The sequence below is a fragment of the Psittacula echo genome (assembly GCF_963264785.1).
Source record: "Psittacula echo genome assembly, chromosome: Z".
In the NCBI taxonomy this organism is placed as follows: domain Eukaryota; kingdom Metazoa; phylum Chordata; class Aves; order Psittaciformes; family Psittacidae; genus Psittacula; species Psittacula echo.
Window position 1 is genome coordinate 57,934,034 of NC_137742.1, and position 20,118 is coordinate 57,954,151.

General features: G+C 42.3%; 1 protein-coding gene across 1 annotated transcript; it reads left to right on the top strand.

Moving 5' to 3' along the window:
- The first annotated feature begins 8,388 nt into the window (after window positions 1-8,388).
- Window positions 8,389-19,634, top strand: PTGR1 (prostaglandin reductase 1). Its single transcript, XM_080637117.1, has 10 exons — window positions 8,389-8,472; window positions 9,690-9,796; window positions 11,720-11,765; window positions 12,201-12,260; window positions 13,465-13,632; window positions 14,483-14,600; window positions 14,866-15,021; window positions 16,197-16,302; window positions 17,327-17,445; window positions 19,127-19,634. Exons 2-10 carry the CDS (start codon window positions 9,691-9,693, stop codon window positions 19,235-19,237), a joined length of 990 nt encoding a protein of 329 aa, XP_080493243.1. The 5' UTR covers window positions 8,389-8,472; window position 9,690; the 3' UTR covers window positions 19,238-19,634.
- The last annotated feature ends 484 nt before the right edge of the window (window positions 19,635-20,118 follow it).

Consider the following 20,118-nt stretch of genomic DNA (forward strand, 5'->3'; position numbering starts at 1 on the left):
CCAAGTCCTCCCTTTCCGGCGAGAGGCGAAAGACTAGATCAACTCCTCTTTCTTTCTCAGAGGAGGAGCGAGTGCATTCATAACGCAGGCTTTGGGCTTGAAGGAACGGCGCGCAGCCGCAGGTCAGGCAGCGGCGAAAGGACTCTGATGGAAAAGGCCCCCTCCTGATAGGCGGAGATGGGCGCTATCCGGGGCGGGAATGGGTGGAAAACGGCGAGTTTTGGTCCCGTGAGGGAAGGGAGTTGGAACTATGCCACCGCGGCCCCCGGGGAGAATAAAATGGCGAGGTTTATTCCCGTGAGGGAAAAGAATTGCGGCCCCTAAGGGAGGAGGAATGAATGAGCAGGCGCTTCCGCGTTAGTGTGGGGAGCTTGCTACTACCGCGAGAAGTGTCTTTGTGTTACCGCAAAAGACGGTGAAAGAAACTTTCTAGGCGTTTTTTTTCCAGGAAATTATTTGCGTATTTATTATATTTCCATGAACTAATTATAATATTTACATTCTAATTACACACGCGTTTTCTTGCTGAGTGGGGGTCTCTGGTGGTCGCCGACAGTCCTCCTCCGTTCACTGATTGATTTCAGTGCTTGCGCATGCTCGCAAGGTCCCAGGGCTGAGTTAGTGGTATGTCTGTCCTTGATTCTGTTCTGTTCCAGTCTCTGTTACCTTGAAGGTTAGCATCTTTGTTCGTATTTACTGCCTCCTTAGTTGTTACCAGTAGCGTGATGTTCCATCAGCTGGACGTTCCTTATTCCCTATGTGTCAGCAAGTTAAAAAAACTTGCTGTATTTTACTATGTTAAAGTCATACACATTATTGTTAATTTAAACCTATAATTTAAGCCTACATGTGTAACGTAATTTAAGTTACATTAAAATTAAGAATGTGTAGTTCTGTACTTCAGCCTCACCACCCTGCATTTTCAAATCTTTCGATGCCTATCCAACCATCTTGCTGTGATCTGATTCGGAGAAATCTCCAGGAACTGGACAATAAAGTTTAAGTTGACAAGCAGATATTCTTTGCTGGGGCGCTGAGAGACACGGGGAATAGCTCCTCCTAGCGTATTTCATCTGAGCATCAACCAGGCTGCGATTATATTCTCCTTAAACATACATGTTCATTAGATTACATACATATTCATTGAGTTACTTATACATTACATCATCGTTCTAGAATTTCTCCCGCATGCACACTAAAGTGGTAGTGGGCTTTGTGACTCCTGGTGGTTTTGTTCATCACTTTCTCTTTATCACTTGTTTTTAGGATCATTGTCATGTCAATAACCACCAGGCTGGTTCTGGCCAGTTCTTGCGCAATGCTTATCTTAGCCATTTCCTTATCTCTGTAGTTGCTAACAAAGCCTAAGATCCTTGAAGTTACTTATTTACAACCCTATTTTTAAGTCAACCCTTTTCTTCATATTTGAGGCTGTTATTTTGTGTATAAACCACCTGTATTTACTAGCCAGTTGCTAATAAGAAACTATACCTTGCGTCCTATGGATTTGTCACTTGCAAAAGAGATGTTAAAGCATGCAAATTTACAGAAGCTGCTAGAAAATGCTAAGGCAGAAGCTAGAAAGATTCTAATATGATGGTAGTGGTACAGGTAATGGAACAACTTAAGAGGGTGGGAGAACCCCACTGGTGGGAAATTTTCTTTGGCTGGTCCCTCACTGCCACCAGCATCTTCAACATGCTGCTGCACCCTGTAGTAGTTATACTGCTAAAGTAAATCTATGTGTGCTTTGCCACAGTAGCAACCTGTTGCTGGATGAGGCAGGTGAAACTCTGCATTGACAACGAGGTGCAAGGACTGATGTTAGCCAAATGCCTCCTACCATAGTCAAGGGCAAGACTGGGTTGGCCTCTGCATTTGCCACCAAGAAGAACCTTTAGCTCTGCTGTTGGCTGCAACCCAGCAGGCATTGAGTGGTGGGGACACATGCCATGCCAGACCTTGATGTGAGGGACGGCCTCCTCTGTTCTAAGACGGCCATCCAGGAGGGAAAGGCAGGCCAAGCAGCCTGTCTTTTTCTCAAGCAAGTAAATCTTAATCACTTGCGGCGTGGTACAGTTTTTTTTTCTGGTGTTGAAAATAATCCATGATGAACTATGAAGAATGGAACAGAAACAAAATTAAGCATCAAGTAGAAACAAGGAAATACTTCAGGGAATTTTAAATAAGAATGAAATAACTCAGTTGCAAAAGAATTTGCAATAGGACAAGAAAAGGGGGGATTGAAGAATGGATTTGATTGCAGAATGGGGTTGATTGCAAATTTGCTGAGGGTGCACCGCGTGTCACTGATCTCCATGTGGACATTGAGCTGCTGAGCACTACTCTGGATGAAAGCATCCAACCAATTCCTCATCTGCTGAACAGTTCACTCATCAAATCTTTATCTCTCCAATTTAGAGAAGAATGCTGGGGAGGACCATGTCAAAGGCCTTACAGGAGTCCAAATAGATGACATCCATAGCTTTTTCCTTGACCACTGACATAGTCAATCAATCATAGGAGGCCAGTAGGTTGGTCAGGCAGGACTTGCCTTTGGTGAAGCCATGCTGGCTTTCTCAAATCACCTTCATGTGCCTTAGCATAGCTTCTAGGAGGATCTATTCCATTGTCTTCACAGGCAGAGAGGTGAGGCCAACAGGTCACTAGTTCCTAGGGTCCTCCTTTCTACCCTTTTAAAAAATGGGTGCAGTGTTTCCCTTTTTCGAGTCACTGGGGACTTCATCTGACTCATCCATGCTGGTCTCTTGCATTCTTTTCCTGATTTCTTACATTGGGGGACTGAGATTTCTTGTGCTGTATGGAAAATGCCCTTAAAGAGCTGCCAAGTCTGTTCTCTCCATTGTCCCTGAGGGGAGTTTCCTGGAGGTCCTATTCACTAGCTCCTTGAACAGCAGGAAGTTTGCTTTCTCAAAGTTCAGGGTCCTGAGCTTACTCTTTCCAGGACCTGTATCCCTCAGGACTGTGAACTCCACTGGGCATGGTCACTGAAGCCCAGGCTGCCTCCAACCTTGGTGGCGCTGAGAGCCCCAGGAAGGCATGGATGCACCTGGATGCACCCATTTTCACTTACTATAGATTAGAATGGTAAAGTGTTATGTGGGCTGGTGTGCTCTGTGGGAATCAGTTGGTCCTCAGGCTCCTTTTGGCACATGCTGTCTGCTGTCTAAAGCAGTGATACAACAGCAGCTGATTGCTGCTCTGTGCTTCTGCAGTACCTTAGACCACTGACTTCCCTCCTTTTATTTTTTTTTTCCCCTTTGTGCCTTATCTTTTAGTTGACCTGTCTCAGTCTTCTTCATACTACAGGTGTATTGGAGTGGTAACAGATAACAGGCATGTCTTGGGCATGCTAGGTGGGCTGGGGCAGCAAATTTGCGTCTTGAGGGAGAAGCTGGTTGCTTGTGCTGTGAGCAGGAGCGCATTCAAGAATGAATCTACCCCTGTAATATTACAGAAATTCAGGAGGGGGCCTCAGAGGGATTGCTGGTGTTTGAAAGCTTGTTTGTAACTTCCCTTCTGAGCACACAGGGCTGTCCTATTACACTATGCTGCAAGAGACAGGAGTGCTTAACCTTTGTAGAGGTAAGTAAGGAGAAGTAAGGGAAGGAGCAGTCAATGGCAGGCTTAGTAAATCCTGGAGCTCTTGCAGTAACTTTACAACAGATAACCATCCTGAGATATCTGTTTCTCCTAAACTAAAATTGCTTGGTCGTTGTAGTCAGAAGTTTAGAGTTTAATTTCAATGAAGTTTTCTAGAAATTTAAGGCTAAAGGAGCTTTTTTTTTTTTTTTTTTTAAAAAAAGGGGTTTTTTTTGGCAGCTGTAAAATCAAGCAAACATAACATTTCTGTCTGTGGTGTAGTAATAGGTGTGTCCCTGCAAATGTAAGAAGCAAACTTGTACTGCAGCATGTGTGAACAGCTTGCATGAAATTTTGCATTTACTGATGCTGCAGCATGTGCTTGGACTGTAACACCATTTAAGCAAGGGGCAGGTAGACAAGACTGCTTGAAAGAAGTGTAAGAGTGCCTTGCAGTGACCAGGCCCTCAAGAAGCTTTGGCTTGATTTGTCAGCCCAGGTCACCTGCAGTATCTTGTCTTCCTTCCCATCTGTGGGCTTCTTGCTTATTCTTTCTTACCAGACTTGGTTCTTAAGATTCTCCTTTTATGTGCAATTTCTGAGAGCTGAAAGCCAGCTGACCTATTTCTGTGCAGGTCTTCACTTTTCCCCTCCTTATGTGAGATTGCTCTACAGGACTGTTGAACCTCTGTTGGAATTACAGTCTTGCGATGACTACTAACCTCCTATCTTCGACCTCCTTCCAGGGCTTGATAGCATTGCGTAAAGAAGAGAGGTTGCAGCTTTATTGTTTCATAGTGCAATGTCATGCTTGCTCAGATCTTCGCAGTATATATCTGCCAAAAGTCGTGTGGGAGTGGTTTGCCATTGCCTTGTATTTTTACCACAGGAAAAAACATAATTTCCGGGGAAGTATTGTAATAGCTAAGCCAGAGGGGAGGAGCAGGTAATTTTTTCTAAGACTTTTAGGCGGTTTGTTTTGTCCCAGTATCAGGGTTCTTCACGCAATGTGCAGAGAGCCAGCTAACACACAGAGTAATGTTTATTTCATGTCTGCACAGAGGTGTGTGCTAGGTAGTCATTCCACAAAGCCGTCACACCCTCAGCCTGCCAGCTATCCACATTTACACATTTCAAACGCTGTAAGACAGTGTTTTCCATATATGTAACAGTCTGTATCTACAGTCATTTGCTCTTACACGCTCTTGTCCCTGCTTAAAGATGCAGTATGTATTTGTCGCACTATGCATGTTCCATGAGTAAGGGTGTCAGTGGGCAAGGGTCTCAGGGGGTGTGATTTTTAGTATTACAATGAAGCAAGTTCCTTTAGGAAGAGAGTTATCTTCTCTTTTGCTAGGCTTTTCAAAATTCCGTCTGCCTTCCTAATCTTTCCGACATCAGCTGTTACTTTTCTTCTGACACTGATGGTTCATTTATTAGTCGTCTTCCTCTGCTCAGAGTCTGTGAGCTTGTAAGGAAACATTGTTACTCCTTGTTACATGAAAATCTAAACTGAAGAATTTCAACCTTTCACACACATAGTCCTTTACAAAATCTTAACTTCTTCATTGCCGGATAACATCATGATTTGAGGCCATATTCACTCCCAGGTAACTGGTAATCCTGTAATGGATGGAGAAACCCAAAGTAGTCTGGGTAATGACTCGCTTGGCATTCTCTACTGCCAAGAAGTCCTTTTCAGTTTGTTTGGGTTTTTTTAAGTATTTAGAAAGTCGTTTATGCTGGTGCCGGATAGATTGCTTCAAATTGCTGCAGGAGACTGTGAAAATTGGTTCTGGAGGAAGGGAGTAGATGAGACGATGATTTCCCAAACAATTTTGCTGTTGTGGTGATTGTTGGTTTTTTTCCTAGCATTGATCTACAAGTTAATAATGTCTGAGAGGTACACTTTAGTCATCTTTTTGATCGTACCCTTTTCTTCCAGTGCAGCTAGGAGCATAGCTGTTCCTGTTTCAGGATGGAGATAAAAGGAAACAAGTACCACAGCCATATCTGCAAATTAATTGTGACTGTCAGCAAGATGAACTGTTAAGCTAACCCCAAATTTGAATTAAAATTATTTTTAACTGACAGACTTCTGAGACTATTTTGTCCTCAAGGTTAGATTTGGGCAAACCTAGGCTAGGACACCATGCCACACAAGTTACAAATGTTATTTGGGGTTAGTTACAGAAAGTGAACTTTGCTATTTTGACTCATGCTTCCTTGAGAGCTTTGCTACTCTTCTGCTTCATTGTGAAGATTCCCAGATTTCAGGTATCACCACCAGCTTGTCAGCTTCCAGTCAGATTCCCTCAATTTTTTGGACTTCTCTATCCTTTCTTTTATACCTGACCTTCCTTTCCAGTTGCTAGTATCTACTATGGGATCTCAGTTTTCACCTTTATTCTTGGATAACTTGGTGGCCTAGACCAAAGGACAAGAAGAGTTTGAAAAACATCAGAATAAATGCTGCCTTGGACTTCAGTTTCAGTAAAAGCTTTAATGGTTCTTTTGTAAGAATACCAGGCAGAAGTGCACCACCTTGGGTTTGTTTTTTTTTTTATTTTTGTTCTTTTTTGTGTTTTCGTTTTTTTTTTTTTCTTTTTATTGGGTTTTTTTGTTTGTTTGGTTTTGGTTTTGTTTTCCTGGGAATTGCTAGATGTGAGTTATTTTTTAAATAATGTTTTTACCACCTTCATGGATTGTCCTTTCTTAAGTTTTTACTGCCTTCTTGCTGTAATGATCCTGATAGTCTCTGAAGCGCTTTATGCTGAAAATGTATCACTCAAACCCACTGATAACAAAGTAGCTTTACAGGGCAGTGGTTACTGCCGGTGGAGCTGAGATGATGCTGTCCAGTAATGCTTCTACTGGACCCCACAAATTTTGCATTACTGCTGTTTATGCTTTAGAGTTCTTTAATATGCTTAAGCAACATAGTTCTTACCAGTTCTTACGATTTTATGTCTAAACATACTAAATAATCTATCTTTGTTAACCTGTAAATTAGTTTGTGAATCCATTCATCAAGCATGTGCTTATGTTCTGTTTTCTGTCTGGTTTGGGGCTTTTTGTTTTACAGCCTGAATAAAATATCCCTAGTCTTGAAGTGGTGTGAGAAGAGGTCAGCAGAAAATTTGTCCTGCTCCCAAAGTTAGGCCTAAATGTAATAAAAAATGTTCAGTGAAGTTAGTATTTCCATATTGTTTGTAGGAGGGATTACTGCTTTGCTGAAAAATCTGTGTATCACAAAAAGGATAATTTTTTCATAGGGGTACAAATGGCACATCAGCCCATGGCTGCCAGCCTAGCCAACATCCCGTGTTCCATCTCCCCATTCCCTTGTTGTTCCTGGCTGGAGCACTTTGGGCGTCTGTGTCTGAACGCAGGACACACAGCTAGGACAGATCCCTCTAAGTGCTTGTGGGTATAAGCTAGAGAGAGGGATTGGTTTTGTGTTACTCCGAATTCCTTTTGCTCCTGTAAGACCCTTTGCTGAGTTTGCTTTGTTGTTGCTTCCGTGTTGCAACATCTTTTGTTACTGATAAGTACAGATAAGTACCGCTGACACCAAAGTAAATGAACCGTGGAGGGAAGTGGGAAATGCCGAGGAGTGCCGGGGGTTTTTTAATGTTTGCAGGTCAGGTGGCAATTGCTGCAGGTAAGTTTTCTATGACACTGGTTCTTGTAATTGTATGTGGGACATGAGGAATGCTGATTTTGCTTGCTCACAGAATTAATGACAGATGCTTTGACAATAGCTTGATGACATTTCTTTCACTTTCTGAAAAACCTACATCTCCCCGTATGGGTAGTTTCCTCAATGCAGGAAACCCTTCACCTCTGCTGTGTTGTAGGCATATAGTTAAAAAACTGTGCCTGAGTAACACTGGCTCGTCACAGAAAACGGAGAGCTTGCCCTGATCCTTTCCTGTGAGTCTTTAAAGCGTTTTTCTTATTTTTATTAGGTCTCTGTTTGTAATTAGTACTTTTGTCTTCAGTTTTCTTGTAGTTAAACATGATGCTAAGTATTGGTCTCTTTACACTTCTCACCCTTCACATTCTACCTTGTCCTGGTTTAAACCCTGTCGTCAAGTTAGCCACTAGTCCACTCTCTCACTCCCCCCCTTCTTTCCCTCCCCCTACTCCCGGAGGGACGGGAAGGAGAATCAAAAAGAATGTAACTCCCACGAGTTGAGATAAAAACAGTCCAGTAATTAAGGGATAACACAAATCACTACTGCTACCACCAATAATAATAATGATAAAGGAAATAACAAGGGAAGAGAATACAACACCTCACGACCCATTGACCAATACCTTGTCCCTACCCGGCAGGTAGCCCTTCCAGGTAACTCTCAGTTACATCCTGGGCATGACGTGCTGTGGTATGGAATACCTCTTTGGCTAGTTTGGGTCAGGTGTCCTGTCCCTGCTTCCTCCCGGCTTCCCCTCCTCCCTGACAGAGCATGAGGCTCAGAAAGTCCTTGGTCAGGCTAAACATTTGAGCAGTAACTAAAAACATTGGTTTTATCACTGCTGTTCCCAGGCCGAAAGTCAAAATCACAGCACTGCACCAGCTACTAAGAAGGAGAAAAAATGACTGCTACTGCTGAACCCAGGACATACATGAATACTTCCGCAAGAAAAATGGGAGCTAAAGACCGTCCCTGAGCAAAGTTTTCTCTCCTGCCACATGCGTGATTGCAACACAATTGAGGCAAAATGCCAAAGCTTGCGACTGTTGCTTAAGGTGACTCTGCAATGCACAGAGATCCCAGCATACAGAACGCATAGCCTCACGAGCTCTGATCCTTTGGTGCGTGCCCTGGGAACAGTGAAGGTGTCAGAGCATACACAAGTGGCGTACGTATGGATCATTTCTCTGTGCTAAATGGCGGATTGAATGATTCATTTTATATTCATTTTTAATAAGATATTTTTTCCTCAGTGGCAGAACTCTTAAGAATTTTAGGGCTTGACTGGTAAAATGTGATTTGAAGAAGCTTCTGCTCCAGAGAATAGCCTTGGTCTACAGACTGCAGTATTTTGTGGTTTCTGGGACTGTGGGTTTTGTGTATTTAGCTTGGCATATTGCAGAGCATTCCAGCAACTGTCTGGACACTGAATTTGAGCAGTCTGTAAGGATGATCTCAGATCTTAGCAGAAGAAAGATGAATCCTGCTGGATGTGTCCTGTGCCAGGTTTACAAAGGTTTACACTTGCTCCTGGGGAAATGAACTGAGGGCAGTGCCTGCTCTGTCAATAAAAGCAGATGTTTTCTCTTTTTGGAGGTGTGTGTGTCTGAAAGAGTCCAGCTGCCAACTGACTCTTGGTCAGAAAGTTACTGACTGGCCTTGTCAGTGGAAGACACAATTTTCCATCTGTCTGCTCTAAGTATAAACTTCTCTTTCTTTGTCCTTGTTGATGTGCTTGCTTCTAGGAAGGAAAAAGGGGTTGTGAGGGTAAAACAAATGCAAGTCATTAGTTTGTTTCCATCGTGTATGAAAAATGCTGGTGACTGCTTCTTCCAGTTCCAAGCCCTAAGCTTGGCAACTGGAGAAGCATTTCAATGCATGGAGCATCATGGAAAGAAGTCTTACCTTTGCATTTCTCACTTGCACTTTGATTCAAGCTTGTACAAGTTTAGATTCAGTACTCATCCCATTTGACTGGGAAAAAGAGTATGTTTAAGTGTTTTATTTTTCTTCTTTACAGGATTTTTTTTTTCCTCTTTTTTTTTCTCTTTTCTCCTTAAACTAAGTTCTTCCTCTTCAATTTTGTTAGAGTGGGAGCTGTACATCTTGCTGGGGCTGACTTCCCACATCAGGGCTTGCTGCCAGCAGGCAGGGAGGTTGGGCAGGTCACAGGGAACTCTGGGTTGCTTAGGCGCTGAGGGGGCTTTTCTGATGTTCTCTTGATCCAGTAAAACTGCCACAGGATGCAAGCAGAGGCTGTCTTGTTTGATGGCATGTTACCAAGACACTGTTTGGATTCATAAAGTCTAAATGACCCTCATGAGCAGACCAGCACCTTTGAGCATTTCTGACAAGCACTCTTTGGCTGTGGTGTTTGTTGTACAGGATGGTTACTGCCAAGGTGTGGATTCTGAAGAAGCATTTTGAGGGTTTCCCCAAAACCAGCGATTTCGACCTGAAAAAGATAGAGCTGCCAAACCTAAAGGATGGAGGTAAGTGAATGCTGATCTGGTTTTACTTATTCTGGAGGTTGTCTGATTGCTGAGGAATGGCTTTGCATCTGCACAACTGTTTGTTTCTCTGGCTTAGATTTTCAAAAATGAGTTGTCATGGTTTTCGACAAGCCCTGTACCTCAACAGAGAAGGGCAGTTGCTCAAGAACATGTATACTGCTGTGTTTGGTGAGTTTTAAAGCACACTGCCTTGTGATAACATTCTTAAAAGTCAGTGCCTGGGCTCTTCCAACTCCATCATGCTGTGGCTGCAGTGTGCCCTTCACAGTCTCACACTGCCTAATCACGTGTGGTGCCCAATGGCAAAAGCATTTTAATGTGTTTGCAAATAAGGCTTACTGGAGAAAATTGCTGAAGTGATAATTGCTGAAGCAATATGCCCTCAAAATCAACAGCCACAAGGAAACAGTATTTGTTTAATTTAGAAAGAGGGAAGTGAACTGTGACACAGAGCAAATGAAGAGCTAACTGTAGTAAAATTTGAACATGCTTTTACTGGTGAAAGATTTTAATCTATTTTGCAAAATCCTTTGGAGAAAGTTGAAGAAGATAGTAGCCTCCAGATGTAAGCTTTCATTGGAGTTTTTCATGCTGATAAGGAAGGAATTGAGGATAGTGCTGGGGCACAGCAGGGTGACTGGGGTGAGAATGAACCTGTGGCTGGAAGGCCTTGGGACTGGAGTCAGTTTGGGCTGATCTTTCATTTTAAGAAGCAAAAAGGCAAGACTTCTGTCTGCATTCAACACCTATTTTATTGCCAGTGTTTATCTGTTACATTTGATCTGTTATGACAGCAAGAGAAAGTGAATAAAGAGGGAAAAATTGCACAGGTTTTATCCTGTGTTTCTCTCTTTTGAAAAGAGTAGGGAATATCGTAACATTTTATGCAAGAGCTTTTGATTAAAGAATAAACCTAGATTTTGGCTTCACGTGGACACATGTGATTTGGCTTCACATGGGCACATACCATGCTGTCTTGAACCTTACCCACCATTTGTCCTTCACAGAATTTACTCCAGTTCATAAGATGCACCAAAGAATTAGTTACTTTTACAACTTCAAGGTTTGAAAGGTGATTCCTTCTTACATAAGCTTTCAAGTGTTTTCATAGCATGTGTACTTCTAAATTTCATGCCTGTGGGTATTTAAGAACATGGAATAGTATCTTCCCATTTTAATCGCTACAGCAAGAAGAGCATAACTTCATACTAGAGTAACACTTTTAAGAGAGATGACCTTTCTTGTTATGCTACATGGCCTTGACTGTTCTTCAATCTCACACTGAGTAATAAGGAAATATTTATATCTGAATATATTTCTAGCTTGTACTAGCTAGACCACTTCAGCACAGGCAATGGAAAGCATTATTGGGTGGAGAGGAATAGCTAAAACTGCTGTGTGAATGAGCATGTAAAATTTAACAGTATAATTTCCAAAAACTAGAGACAGTAGTATGCATTAGGCAATCTAGAAAAGGCTTTCCATTAAGGCGGCAAAGCAGTGTTTATATTCGACCTCTGCCAAGGTTTCTTACTACCCTCTGCTGGTTGAATCATGGGAAGGCATTTTGTATATGGGTCGAAAGTAAGCTGGATGCCTTGGTTAGAGAGTCTAGCCTCTTGAGCCACCTATAGAGTAAGGAGGCAGATAAACAGGGTTGAAAAGAAGATAGCCTCCTGAAGAGATATTATATAAAGTGTCTTTTGTAACAGCACAGCGATAATCCAGAGAAAGCTAATGAATGTAGTGGTTGTTTCTGGTAGTTTTTTTCCTAAAGGATGACAGGATATGTGTGTTTTGTGCTGTCAGAAATTCATGTCACTTTGTTGGAAGACTGTCTTGTGGAAACCATGCTTTGTTGTACTGCTGATGCCCAGGAATTTTCTTCGTCTTTTGTTACAGAGTTGCTGCTTGAATCAGTGTTTCTCAGTGTTGATCCTTACATGAGGTATATCTTTCTTATTTTTAAATTGCTGGCTAAGGTTACCTCATTTGATCTCCCACTTAAATGTCAAAAGAAAATGTACCAGGAGCAGCCCCTGTTGTCAGAGCCCCAGATGTCATCTGTGGTTTTTTTTATAAAATGTATGTAAATTACAAGCCTGGTAGACCCTAGTATCAGAGATAGTTCTTTGCAGTCCCAACCTTCTTGTAGTGATGGACCATGCTATTGTGTCACCAACACTCTAGCCCAGTATTTGATCAAGATGGAATGCCAAGTAGCTGGCTATGGAGAACACCCAGTTGTGTCTTTACAATGGCAAAGTCTTTGCGATCATCAGCTTACCATTTATGATCTCTTTCTGGGCCAGACAGTGCTACTACTATATCTGGAACATCATTAAAAGTTGTTTACACTAAGTCATCTCTGCCTGTGTTACAGACCTTACAGTCGAAGAGTCATGAAGGAAGGGGACATAATGATAGGCACACAGGTTGCCAGGTGAGATCTTCAGTTCTTTGTATCCATACACATGGCAGATCTTGAAGGAATATACTGCCATCTGAGACATCTGCGGTCTGCATTACCTATTCTTGACTTGAGTCTACGTGTTTGTGCAACTGTATTCTTGTCTGTAATTGGTTGGAATGTGTTTTTCCTCTGAGAACCTCTTTTGCCTTCTTGGAGATCATTTAGATCTCTGACACAATCTGTATGTTATTTCTGGTGATAAAGTTTTCAAAGGATTTTTTTTTCAAGCAGAGGTATGAAGGACTGACCGCTGTACTTGCTGTAAGTGTCAACTTCACATTTTAAAATCTGATATGCTAGTAAAATTGCATGCCCAAAACCATGCATGCTATCTACTCCAGCTAAGAAAGTTCAGTGTCACCTAAGACACAGCTGTAGCCAAAGGGTTATCTAATTGCATTTTTATTTATTTTTTATTTAAAGGTTAAATCCATCGTTTCCCAAGCTTGTGGTAATTCAGCTATACAGATGTTCCCTTTGTCAGTTTTTTCCTGCTGTGCTGCCTATAAGTTGCTGCTCAGTAACATCTGTAGCCTTTGACTCTTGTGTTTCTCTGCAGGAGCACTGAAAGCTGGGATAAATTAACCAAGTCTGCTGAACAGAAGGCCATCTGTTCCCATTATTTCAAAGCTTCTTACCTACACTTTAACAATGTAGTTTTCTTGTTGGGCTAAGAAAGTTGAATTTTTATTTGGCATAGAGACACCACAAGTATGAACTTCTCCCTGTTATTAGATACTGCTTTCTGTCTGATTTTGTTACCCCAAGAGGTTCCATCTTCAGGATCTTCAACATTTAAATGAGGTGCAGGTTGTCTGAGAAGGGAACTGCTTATTGCAGCCTATCTGTAACGTCTTGCTTTTCCATTGTTTAATCCTAGCATCCTCTTTTCTGTCTTCTAACTCACAGTAGCCTAGCCTGAATTCATACTAGACTGGTGCTAGTTAAAAAAAAAAAAAAGTCACATCCATGTGGGAACATTCTATTCATTATCAGCAGGGCTGAGGCTAAAATCATCTTGCCTGCTATCTCTCTGGTGGTGAGGAGTACTGATGTGAAATATTTCTTTTCTCCTGCATGACAGGTCAATAAGAATAAAGGAAGGAAGAGCCAGTAATGATTTATCTCTGACAGGGTATTCTTTTTTTCATTTTTTTCTTTTTCTTCTAAACAGGATTGTAGAAAGCAAGAATCCTGCTTTCAAAGTGGGGGTCTTTGTTGTGGCTAGAAGTGGCTGGAGAACCCATTTCATCTCTGATGGGAAAGACCTACAAGCCCTTCCTTCTGGTTGGCCGGAGTCGCTCCCCAGATCTCTAGCTCTTGGGACGATTGGCATGCCAGGGTGAGTTTTGACATGTAAAGGCAACTATCCCCTGGATTTTGCTGGGCAGAATGTTTCTGCCTGCCTGTATGTCCCTTGTCTTGTTTTACCAGCATGTTGTCCGCTCACTCTGGTAAAAAACATGTGCTTCAGGATGCCTTTTCCCTGAGAGGGCCTGAAATTTGGCCCGTCCCCTAGGTTGGAGGAGTTTTGCCTTGCAGATTATGGTGCGTTTCCTTGAGGAGTTGCAATAACGTGGGAAGAGGATCCAGGAGAGGCTGGAAAGAATCTGTTTCAATCTGTAGTGTCCTTTTTAGTAAAGCTTGATCTAAACTTTCGTAGTTCCTACAGATTACTATTCACCTAGGAATGATAGCTGTCACAGCAGTCATCAGGAGCAATGTGCCCATCAGTTCAGCCAAGTTTTGCCACCATTTTTTGATGTGACGTATGATGAGTATCATTTAATCTTTACCTCGATCTGGTAGATACCAGCAGGCTACTGTCCTGTGTCTAGCTTGGATTTACTCTTTCTTACAGCGGGTAATAGAGTTGTCACCTTACAGCATTCTCTTTATATTTCTCCTTTTGGCTAGTAAGGAAAGCTGTTTTCATGTAAGGTAGACTTCTGACACAGGATCCTGTTTTCCGGTAGTGTATCTGGGTTTGTTGTTGGTTTTTTTTTCTTCCTGGGATGGGCATTAAAAAGACAAATTAAGAAGGTTGGATTAATTTTTGCATTTTATAAAGAATGAGGAAAACAAAATCTTGTTCTGTTTGTGACGATATTTTGGTTCACTGTGGTCAAGTCACATCTCTTCTATCTGGCATTTTTTATTTTTTAATGAACATTCTTTCTTTTCCTTCACAGCCTCACTGCATATTTTGGTCTGCTGGAGGTCTGCAAGATGAAGCCAGGGGAAACAGTTCTGGTTAATGCTGCAGCTGGTGCTGTGGGCTCTGTGGTGGGTCAGCTGGCTAAGATTGGGGTGAGTTGCTTGGAAAGCTCACCTGGTAGACAGGGGAAGAATGAATGATCAGGAGGGCGAGCATCCCTGAAGGCATGCCTGCAGTAAGGTCTTGAGATGAGACAAGCTGCTGAATATGTATCAAAGCTAGTTGAATGTTTTCTAGAGCTTAGGAGCTTGTATGGTCATGGCAGGCTTACCTTTAGGGTGAGCCCTCCACCCAGTACTCTGTGTCAGCCTGTCTTGTGAGCAGATGTTTAGAAATGCTTCTCTCCTTTCCTTGCAGGGTTGCAAAGTTGTTGGCTGTGCTGGCTCAGATGACAAGGTTGCCTATCTGAAAAAAATAGGCTTTGATGAAGCCTTTAATTACAAGACTGTTACATCTCTGGATGAAGCACTGCGTGAAGCCTCTCCTGATGGCTATGACTGTTTCTTTGACAACGTGAGTTCAGACAGAGGGCCTTGCCCTGAGCAGACTATCATTTTCCTTAATCTATAGCAGGAATTCAATATTCTATACATCTAATGAAAGACTGTAACAGGAACTCGATAGCGAATTCCATCTAATTGAGAAATGGTCTCTGTAAGAGCTTACTGCTCTTACAGGGTGACCAGTAGAGGGTTTCTGACCTTTCCCAAGTACAGCTGGAGTTAACAGACTGTGGACTGTTCGAGTTAGCTGTTTGAATGTGACCATCTTGTTTTGGAAGCTCAGAGAGTTTCACAGTAAGGATGCAGTCAAACCATGTCAGTTTGTCTTCAGGCCAAAGAACAAGCCCTGGCTTTTCTGATTTCCTAGTATAGCTAACATGTGCATTCTAACTGGTAATATAATACCTGGCACAGGGGTATTAGCTGAGATCCTGGCCTAAAACTGCCTGGCTAGCTACCTGATTTAAAAGGGCAGGCATCATTGTTCCTTGTCTGTCTCTCAGCAGTCTGTCTGCTGACGCAGGGATGAGGCCTGTGTCGTTCTGTGTGGACTGCAAAGCACCCACTGGCAGTTCTGAATGCATGGTGTCAGGACAAAGTGCTTGCTCATGTGAGAGGAGCTCCTGGTTGCTTTGCCTTACTTACCCTTCCAAATTTCATGGTTTGTGCTGCTAAGGTCTTAAATCAGTTTTATGGTCATGTCTGCTTCTTTCTCTCTCACTTCCAACTTTTGTGCAGAGCTATCCACAGCAGTAAATTTTCTCACAGCTTTTCTCCATTAAAAGCTTCTCAGCACAGCACAAGAGAATCATGAAGTAAAAACTTTACATCACCATGTTGTAAAGAGATAAAAGTGCAGACTGATGTGGAGGAAAAGCAGACGTGGTCCTTCCTAATAACCCTAGATGTGCCCCTTAGAAGGATCCTGCCAATTTTGTGAAGCAAATTCAGAACTAAACCAAATTCCCTGTGTTCCTAACTGATTTTTAGAAGAGTGGGATTGTGTCTATAGGTGCTGACTAACTTTAAGTGTTTCTGCAGCCACTGAGCTTTTGAAGTAGTAGAACTTCCATATCCACCAGTTGACTGAACCTGTTGGTACAACAATGCAAGATCGGCAGTTTTTAGCAGTCAGTGCCTAACATTGGATTGTCTCTAATGCTGTACACACTTTCGATCCTGTAGGTGGGTGGAGAATTTGCCAATGTTGCTATCAACCAGATGAAGAAATATGGAAGGATTGCAGTCTGTGGAGCCATCTCTCAGTACAATGACTCTGTGCCTCAGAAAGGTGTGGGCCTGCTTTCTCATGTTTAAATCTATTTCCTGTTTGGTATTTTCCTCCTTTGCGCACACTTGTATCAGATGGAGAACATCAGCTGATTAGAAATGAAGGAGAGACTAAACTGTTTAAAACCGAATTCCCCAGGGCTCTAAGCAGATAAAGATCAGTAGAAGGCAGGTGTGGTGGCATGATGCCATTTACACGCTACATACTTTTGGACAAGAGAATGGATATCTCTCAGGTTTTTAGATGAGGCAGCTTAGGGGTGGGATTTGTAGTTGATTATTGGTTTGGTTTTTTGTGGGTTTTTTTTTGTTTTCATTTATTTATTTATTTATTTATTTTATTGGGGTTTTTTTGGGGGGGGTTGTTGGTTTTGGATTTTTGTGGGGGATATTTTTGGTTTTGTAGGATTTCAGCTATGGGTAAACTGCTGGGAAATGAGGCTGAGATGAATATTCACTTTCAATAGCATTAATTTTTCCAAATTTGCCTTCCAGAAGAAATATGTGGTCTCAATTCTGTTTGACAGCTGAGTGGCTTTAGTCGGCCATACCACTTTAAAAATGGGACAGGCTTTTGAGAGTGGAGACACTGCCACACATTTTATGACTGAGGGAGCTGGTTTTTTAAATGTGTTTAACTTTTTTGATACTTAGGAGGAGCATGAGAGCGTGGAAAACTATCAAACAAGCTGCCAAAACAGTATTTCCAGGATCTACCTTAAGTCCCTCAGGTGAAGCTGAGGCCACTGCAGAATGAAACTTTTCAGAACTATTAGGTGTTTAGCCCCACAGCTTTACAGATTAGCCCCACAGCTTTACAGATTAGGCCTGTTTTCTGGGAAGCTGTCTGTCCATGAATTCTTGCTTTTTTGTCCTGGAAATTCTGTTTGGAAAAAATAGCAGTTGATTCTGACTGGAACTAAGTGATTCAGTGTTCTGCACTGGCTAAAAGCTGGCTTTATGCAATGGTTCTTATTTTAAATGAAACTTACTGCAAGTGGTTTGCTCATTCCTTTCTCTTGCAGGGCCTTATGTGCAGATGCCAATGATCTTCAAAGAACTTCGAATGGAAGGGTTTCTTGTGACCAGCTGGAATAACCGCTGGGAGGAAGGTCTGAAGGCACTGCTAAAGTGGGTTGTGGAGGTAAGGAAGAAAGGTGTAGGTTTTTGTTAGGTGTACTCACACCATAGCTTCCCTCTTTGCAAGGGGTCTCTTGTCATAGCTGATGAGGTGAGGCCCCAGCATGACACTTTTCTTCCACCTGACTTGATCTTTGAACCTTTTGGGGACGGTCGAACCATAGTGAACATACCTGGTCCCTTCTGCTTTGTTGAGACCTGCAATATTAGCTTGTAGACTTATATATATTCCAGAATACATGTAAGCTTTGAAAAAGGATGCTGCCAGAGTAATTCAAAACACTTCTCTGGCAATGAAGAGTTTTCTTTTTAGAATAATTCCTCTATTCCATTCCAAGAACAAATACAGGCTGAGTAGAGAATGGATTGAGAGCACCCCTAGGGAGAAGGACTTGGGTTGTTGGTTTTTGAGAAGCTCAACATGAGCCGGCAGTGTGCGCTTGCAGCCCATTAAACCAACCGTGTCCTGGGCTGCATCAAAAGTAGTGTGACCAGCAGGTTGAGGGAGGTGATCCTGCCCCTCTGCTGTGGTGAGACCCCACCTGCAGTACTACACTCAGCTCTGGGGCACTCAATGTGAGAGCGACATGAACCTGCTGGAGTGTGAGTCCAGAGGAGGCCATGAAGGTGATCAGAGGGCTGGAGCACCTCTCCTATGGAGATAGGCTGAGAGAGCTGGGCTTGTCCACCCTGGGTAAGAAAATGCTTCAGAGAGACCTTAGAGCAGCCTTCCAGTACCAAAAAGGGGCTTAAAGGAAAGCTCGAGAGGAACTTTTACAAGGGCATGTAGTGATGAGACAAGGGGAATGGCTTTAAACTGAAAGAGAGTAGATTTAGATGAGATATTAGGAAGAAATTCTTTACTGTGAGGATGGTGAGGCACTGGAACATGTTGTCCAGAGAAGTTGTGGATCCATGGCAGTGTTCAAGGCCAGGTTGGACGGGGCTTTGAGCAACCTGGTCAAGTGGACGGTGTCCCTGCCCTGCCATGGGCAGGGGGATTGGACTAGATGATCTTTAAGGTTCCTTCCGACCCAAACCATTCTCTGATGCTATTTCTTATTCAGAAGTCCTCCTTCATTTGTAGTATGAGCAAGGATTTCCATTGTAGTGGTACACTGAAATTACTGGCAAGAATGGATGTTTTTTACGTAATTGCCTTTAAAGGGACTTCATAGGGAATTTGCTAAATTTTGCTTCTCTAAATGGAGGCTGAGTTTAATACTTGGTTCACGGCTGTGAAAAGCTTGTGAGTTTGAATACTAAAGCCTAAAAAGCTATACCTGAGTATTTCGGATGGCTTGGCTTTTGATCACTTGGATTTGCAATTCCATGCTTCCCTAAGGGTAGAGATAGGCCTCGCTTTGGGGAAATAATCCCCATGCTGTACATTGTTTGGGGACCAAGTAGCACTGTATCTGTCCTGGTGTGGTTTTTATAGTAGTGACTTTTGCTCCATTTTATAACTCCAAGTAGGAGGTCTTGCAACAAAAGCAGGTCCTCACAATAGCCTAACAACAGCCTCCCTGCTTTTGAGAAGTTCTCCTGGTGCATGCCAGCTTGCATGTTTCAGATGAAACGTACAAGCTGGAGGAAAATGGGTTGCACTTTAGTCTCCTGGAGATGGTAAAAACTAGGCAGCTGGTGAATGAAAACTCAGCAATTTGCTTTCTTACTTTTGACAGGGAAAAGTGAAGTGCCATGAACAAGTCACTGAAGGATTTGAGAACATGCCAGCAGCTTTCATTGGAATGTTAAAAGGAGAAAATCTTGGAAAAGCAATTGTAAAAGTCTGAAGGTCACATTCCTGGGGACTGGTGGAGGAGAATGATTCTGTTAAGTGCTTTTAACTCATTGATCAAAATGTATGTTTCAGTCTTTTTGCTGGACATTTGGTGATAATAACTTCTGTTAATTGGACTAATAAGTGTAAGTATATGTCAGTTGATCTGCTCTTGAAGAACTTGAGAGCTGCTTCCCAAAGCTACACAAAAATATTGCCTTAAAACAGCTGAACTTCATCAGAGATTTAACAGATTTACTAGAAACTTGAACCTTTCTATGAGTCAGAATTGCTTTTCCTTTCTACAAGCCAAAAGCTTTGCCAGCTGGTGGCATGTACCATGACTATGTTTAACCATTGATTTAGAGCAGAACTCAGCAAGAGGGATTTTTTTAAATCAATATCATGGAGCGAAGAACAGGTTAATAACACCTAGGGGTTCCCAACTTCCTCTCTGGATGGCTTTTTTTAACTTTCACCGGGAAATGTAGGTATCCTGGTTCTTTTGAGATTATGGAAACTAAAAAAATAAATCTGTTAATGAATACTTTATTTGTGTTACAGTTCTGTTTGTGGAATGCCCTCCTGTCCTCTTCCTTGCAGTTAACACAGAGTGGCTAAGATATTACAAGCACTTATTTATGCCAGCAGATCTCACAGAACAGGTGATCTGGTCACTTATTGATGGATAACTGATGAATAGGTCACTTGCTTGAGTAATTTGGCCATTGGTGACCAAGCTTAGAGTTGACCTTGCTGTGATGTTCAACCTGGCAGTCATGGAAGATGAGATCAGTATGCTGGCCCTAGCTGTGCTAAATTGGTGTCCAGCACCGAGATGATGCTGGGTGAAGGAGACACAGGCATTAGCAACAATAAGTATCTTAAATGTAT

Coding starts and splice junctions, on each gene's coding strand:
- PTGR1 (XM_080637117.1), top strand. CDS start 9,691: ATGGTTACTGCCAAGGTGTGGATTCTGAAGAAGCATTTTGAGGGTTTC. Junction 9,797..11,719: donor GCCAAACCTAAAGGATGGAG/GTAAGTGAATGC, acceptor CTTTTGTTACAG/AGTTGCTGCTTGAATCAGTG. Junction 15,022..16,196: donor ATGACTGTTTCTTTGACAAC/GTGAGTTCAGAC, acceptor TCGATCCTGTAG/GTGGGTGGAGAATTTGCCAA.